This window comes from Palaemon carinicauda, chromosome 40 (assembly GCF_036898095.1).
Source record: "Palaemon carinicauda isolate YSFRI2023 chromosome 40, ASM3689809v2, whole genome shotgun sequence".
Lineage (NCBI taxonomy): Eukaryota > Metazoa > Arthropoda > Malacostraca > Decapoda > Palaemonidae > Palaemon > Palaemon carinicauda.
Genome location: NC_090764.1, coordinates 10125614 through 10131671, shown reverse-complemented (window position 1 = coordinate 10131671; position 6058 = coordinate 10125614). Strand labels below are relative to the sequence as shown.

The 6058-nt window shown below is 35.5% G+C and overlaps 1 protein-coding gene across 2 annotated transcripts in view; it reads right to left on the bottom strand.

The window, feature by feature from the left end:
• Window positions 1–1092: 1092 nt before the first annotated feature.
• Window positions 1093–6058, bottom strand: part of LOC137631534 (uncharacterized) — a 24572-nt gene continuing 19606 nt past the window's right edge. For both annotated transcript variants that reach the window (XM_068363306.1, XM_068363307.1), the window contains exon 3: window positions 1093–4210. In XM_068363306.1, coding sequence (XP_068219407.1) covers window positions 2841–4210 — 1370 coding nt within the window. In that variant the 3' untranslated portion in view covers window positions 1093–2840. The remainder of the gene's footprint in view (window positions 4211–6058) is intronic.

Genomic DNA, 6058 nt, shown 5'->3' with positions numbered 1-6058 from the left:
CTTAATGCTATTTAACTTCTACATTTACTTTTCTGGTTTTAATTGAACATTCTTTTAATCTTTATCTATAATAAACGATACTGGCGTCAATGACCAGCGATGTCAGGATGCCAGAGAACTTCAAATCAATCAATCAATCAATCCATGAAGTAGTGCAGAATTCAAGCTAACCAGAAAAGGCTGAGCTATAGTCTTGATCGTAGTAATATTTTCAAATCCACTTACCATTTCATCGTAGCTTAAAACGTGTTCCATAAAAAAATGAAGTGAAATTATATCAAGATAAGACGTCCAGCCGTAGAGTAGAATTTTCAGTTAACCAATATCTTTTTAACTTTTGTCCTGGTGGTGATGATCAGTCTACATGAACAGCTTATAATAATTCTAAGCATTTCTATTACTCACCTTCTTATGATCAAGGATCCTGCAACAATATATTCTCGGAGGGGAGACGAAATACAAACTGAATGATATTATGAACCATGGTCAAAAGAGAGCAATATGACACCTGACTCGTAAGCAATATTTTTCTTTCTTTTTTAAAGATTTACATTAATTATTACTATTTCCAATGCTTCCAAGTTTCGATTTTGTTTTCGGGTACTTTATTCCTTACAATTTTGCTATTTCAGTTCATCTGAAAAATCTTTCATATTATATTTTCCTTTTATATTTTTCTTAATTTTCAAGACTAGGAAAATGTAATAGTTTCAATTAAAATGTTTAAGAATAAAGACTAGAGCATAATAAATTCTAATTCCTGATATTTTACTAGCCTTCAACCTGAGGTTCATCTTGTAATTTGGATTTTCTGCCACCAAGGAAAACAACAACAACAACAACAACAATAGTAATAATACTAATAGTAATAACAATAATAATAATAATTATAATATTAAAGAGTCAATAACCAACTTCTCATTAATAATCTTGGATTACTATTTGTTAAATATTCAACCAGCTGAAATAAGAAAGCTTATATTTAAATCAATTCCTATACGAAAATTTATTCTTAAACTCATTCAAAATCAAGATAGTTTCTCAGCACCAATCCATCTCATCTCTATTATAAGGATAAAGAAATCACAGGAAAATCTATGAAAAAAAAATCAACTATTTATTCACGTAACAATTCACAACTTCCGTGAAAGACTGGCTGTGTAGGAGGATGAACACCAGAAGAACCTTTGCGGGATCAACAGGTACATTGAGCATCAATATCTAAGTTTGCAATCAACTTGATTTCATCTAAGGTTAGATAACAATATCCCAATTTCAGTTGCGGTGAACTTTTTGTGGCTCTCACATGAACTTGCTAAATAGCATGCACCCAAAAGTTTTGTTTGATGAATATAATGCACCATAAGGGTTTTGTTACTTACATTTCTTCAAAAATAGTTTTATTAATATATTCTTCAGTATTTAAAGGCAGAACTATAAAATACAATTTTTTTTTAATTTTTTGGTAAATTTGTGAGCCAATAATGAAATAAGACTTTCTAATATGAAATTATATTTGCTGAGATTCCAAAATAAAGATTAGAGACTTTATAATTCAGTAAAATAAATATTCTTCTTTTATAGAATAAACTACTTTAACAATACAAAATACACATTTTTATTTTTTGGTGAAGTGAGCCAATATAGAAATACGACTTTCTATCTAATATGAAATTATAATATCTGCTGAGACTCAAAAATAAAGAATAGACGCTTTATCTATAATCCATTAAAATAAATATTCCTCATTCATAGAATACACTACTCTATTATACATACAAAAGGGAACTTTTTTTTTTTGAACAAAGGACATATTTTCTTCCTCAAGCACATTCCTTAAATAAGCATTCTTGGCCAAGAGTTTATCTACACAAACGTTTTACATTCTAGTGAAGTCATTGTCATTTTATCTTTTTCTGCACTGTGAAAATAAACAAGAAAAAGTATTCATAGAACAGCCATCTTTCTCCACTTTCCAAAACACTAGAAATCTGCTTGTATTTGTGTTTATATAAGGCTCCCTGTGCTTAAAATCGTTTTCTGGATGATATCACATCCTAACACCATCATTTCAAGCCAAGACTAAAGTTCACTCTTCACCAATTCGAAGGTATTTTGCCATTTCATTTCGAGTAGCACCTTATCTAAACACGGTCAGTGCAACAGCCACTGCAGCTGCCAAAAATCCGACGCAAAGTTTACCACCACCTGCATTCACCAGATGCTTCTCTTCGACACAGAGTTAAACAACTTGGCAAGGATCTGCAACATTGCTCTGTGTTCGTAGTGCTGGATACAACTGGTCAGGATAAAGGGAGCTGCCAAAGACGTACAAAAATACATGCATATACACAGCGTATGCATTGAAAGTATAAAATGATAATTTGCGGACCAAAATTTTAAGTACAGATAATACTATTTAAAGCAGTACCAGGTCACTAGATTTATGAGGCTATATAACATCACTGGAGGCACTTTGACGTCTTCTCTATTTTAAAAAGACTGGTTAACACCCAAAGGTGAATAAACGAAATCCAAATGTTCTTCTCCTCTGTCTTTTTTTTTATCCAACCGTTATCCCCACGTTAAGGGGTCGGTTGCCTGATGCATGCGGTCGTTCTTCTCCTCTGTGATATGATTCAAACAGTAGAACTGAATTTTGATATGTAACATCAAGAGACTCTCACTGTAATTATATAAACATTTCCAAAGGAGCATCCATATATTTGGGTTCAGGCACTTCACGGCTATCAAATTAAAAAAATGACAGTATGTGAAGGTTGTCCTAAAATTAACGAACCCATAATTAGGAAACGAAAAAATTAAGAAGATATTTTTTTTCAATAAATTTCAATGTCAAAATTCTGGGTTTTGATTTTCTTTTTAAAATCTGACACTTGTTCTTTAGAGACGAGCCAAGTGTAAAGACAACCCACTTCTTGTAACTGGGGACACTCAGTGACAAGACGCGTCATGACTTTGCTTGTCAGAGGAGAATTTAACACGCGAATTTTCACCAAGTTTTCCCACACTCCAGCATCCAACAACTTACAGATTAATCTGTCATATAAGACATGAGGGTTTTGCAAAACCAACTCGAGGATTCTCATGCGGTGGCATTTATTCAGGAAGACTTTCAAGTCATCCTCAGACAATTTCATGGAAGCTATTTGAAGGGTGTGGAGAGTCTCAAAATACTGCTTGTTCTCAGGGGCCAGATGATAAGGGATATCTTCCTCAAGAAGGTATCCATCCAAACACAGACTTTCCAAGTTAGGGCAATATTGTGCCAGGCACTGAAGATGATTTCTACTGATGGTCAGCTTTTGTTGTGAGTAGCGTGTATGATACGTGTATAGATACAGGTGGGTCATCCTGTGACCCAGTTGTTGTAGGAACCACACCAGAGCGTCGCAGTTTACATCGGCAAATTTTGCACGTTTTAGCTTTTGGAATCGTGCAAGTTGTTGCAGTCGTGCAAGATCCATTTCAGAACCTCCAATAAAAGAGACCTGGATATATTCAAGATTTGGGCACAGACTAGTGAGGACGGTTAACTGGAACTCATCTAGAATTTCTCTTGAATGAAATTCCTTCAAATTACACTGAACGTTTTTGTGGTCGAGCGTTTGCAAAAAGTTGAACACTCTCTCCATCTTAATGTCAGGAACACGAAGAATATCAATGTTAGTCATAACGAGTAAAATAACAGCCACGCCTGCCTCAGTGACTTTCGTCATGGTGAACTTGATTTCCTTCAGAGAGCGGGCGCAGCGACACGCTGGTTGGAGAGTGCCCCCTTTGCTCAAAACTTCGATAACTTCACGAAGACTTTCTTGCAAACCACAAAGACGCAGAACACCATCGTCATTAACGTCGTAGCACCCCCGAAGGTCAATACAGTGCAGCCTCTCACACGTTTTAGCCACAATATCGATCATGTGGTTATTGCAGAAGTCGGTGCAGCTCAGGTAGGTTAGATTCGAGGCTGTGCCAAGGAAATTGTAGAGTCTAGTTGCCCTTTCACCACAGCCGCTGTAGAACAGAGAAAGACTCTCCAGGTGGCTGCCGTCGTCGTTTTCAAGGACTCCTGACTGGACTACAGAGCCACTGGCAGTGATCCTTCTGACACGAAGTCTCAGCAGAAGCCTCAGGTGGGACGGCGATGGGGTCATCTGCACTCTCTCGATATTTGAAAGCATGTTCTCCCCTGAAAAGATCACCTGTCATTAGTTAACAGCCAGCTTTGATAAATGAATCTTACATTGCGATACAAACAACCAACTTTATAAAGAGCATGAATAAGATTATAACAAATGTATCTGTTCTAACACAAACTGTATATAAACAATGCTTGGCATCAAAATTAAGTCTAAGAAAGTATCAGGAACAGAATATTTGAAGATCATAATGATATTTGCTGTTAAAATTTAGGTGCTCTCACATAAGATTAGGATATGAATCACTTTGTGACACTGGGGTATTAATAGGCAGATTCGGGTTTAGTTTCTTCCCCTTTATTAATGGGACTTTATGGAGCTTAAATAAGCAAATCAACAAGACATAGTTTAATAGGCTTAAGTCTCGATAATCCAAATGCAATTCAAGGACAACCAAGTGGATCTATTTAAAACCTCAAAGTTTATGAATCTACACATAATCAAGAAGTTTGTAACTAAACCTTTTTTTAAGCTATATACCAAATGTACTAAACTTGCATATAGATCTAACACTAAAGTTTTCAGTTGGAGATGAAGACATTAAGATCAAGAGAGTAAATTCTGTGGACCTTGGTCTGTTTTAGAGTCAATTTTCAATGTTTGTCAAGATGAGGCGATCCTTCCTAGTTTGTCGGCTGACCATCGACTATCGTTTCTTAAACATCACGATTTTAGTATCGCGACAATCCCATTCTGTCATAATTCCTCTTAGTTCTGTATATTTTACTTATTCCTCTATTTTTTTCAATTTACACAATGCTTTTCACCATGGGTTTCACGGGAGCTATTGAACAGAATGCTAAGGGAATCAAAATATTATACGTTGTTTCCTATGTTGGCAGGAAGAAGGAATGCTCAAATAAGTTAGAGTAGCAACTGTGATCAACGTTTCCCTTCTTATCAGGGATAAATAGAATCTGTTGATAGCTTGGTGCTTTTAACTTTGCTTTTACTTGTAATGTATAAACCCTTGAGGAGTAAAAAAGCTAAGAAATTTGCTAATATGTACCGTAGAAAAAGTGGAGGATTAAAAAGTAGATTTTATGGAGGTAAAAATCATTGTGTATTTTAATGTTAACAACAGCATATCCCAATGATAAAAGTAATCATGTTGAATAATTTGTACAAAGGTACTTGAGAATATCTCTTTGAAGATAACCCACTTCTCCACCAAATATGGCTTTATAAATAACTAAATGGAATAACCTGTGGTGGAAAGTCGTTAACATGAACCAATATAAGAGATTGACGAAGGAACCCCAAGTGAAAGATGCATTTCAAGCAATAATGAAGAACCCTGATTACACTGGGTGAAAAATTAATAACTAATTGCTTCTCCTCTAAAAAGCATTTTCGGGTTAACTATCATAAGTAGTATAAAACAGATAAGGTCAGAATTCAAAAGTTATTCAAACGCCCCGCAAACAAATTTCCTGATAATTCACTACCTTAGATTCTTGGGATAGAAAATGTTGTTATCTTTCAATTTCTAAAGCTTGTTCATTCCCACAATATTATAGACAGTGATTGAGTTTGAAGTTCAGCTTGTGAAATATGGCAAACCTTTAATATTACGATATTGTCTATAGTCCATTTCTTTTAGCGATGCATATTTGCACCGACTCGCAGCGGTGCCCTTTTAGCTCGGAAAAGTTTCTGGATCGCTGATTGGTTGGACAAGATAATTCTAACCAATCAGCGATCAGGAAACTTTTCCGAGCTAAAAGGGCACCGCCATGAGTCGGTGCAAATATGCATCGCTAAAGGAAATGGACTATAGTCAGAATCAGCCCAGGAAACGGATAAAGAGAGATTCTACCCAAACAGCACAGATCACA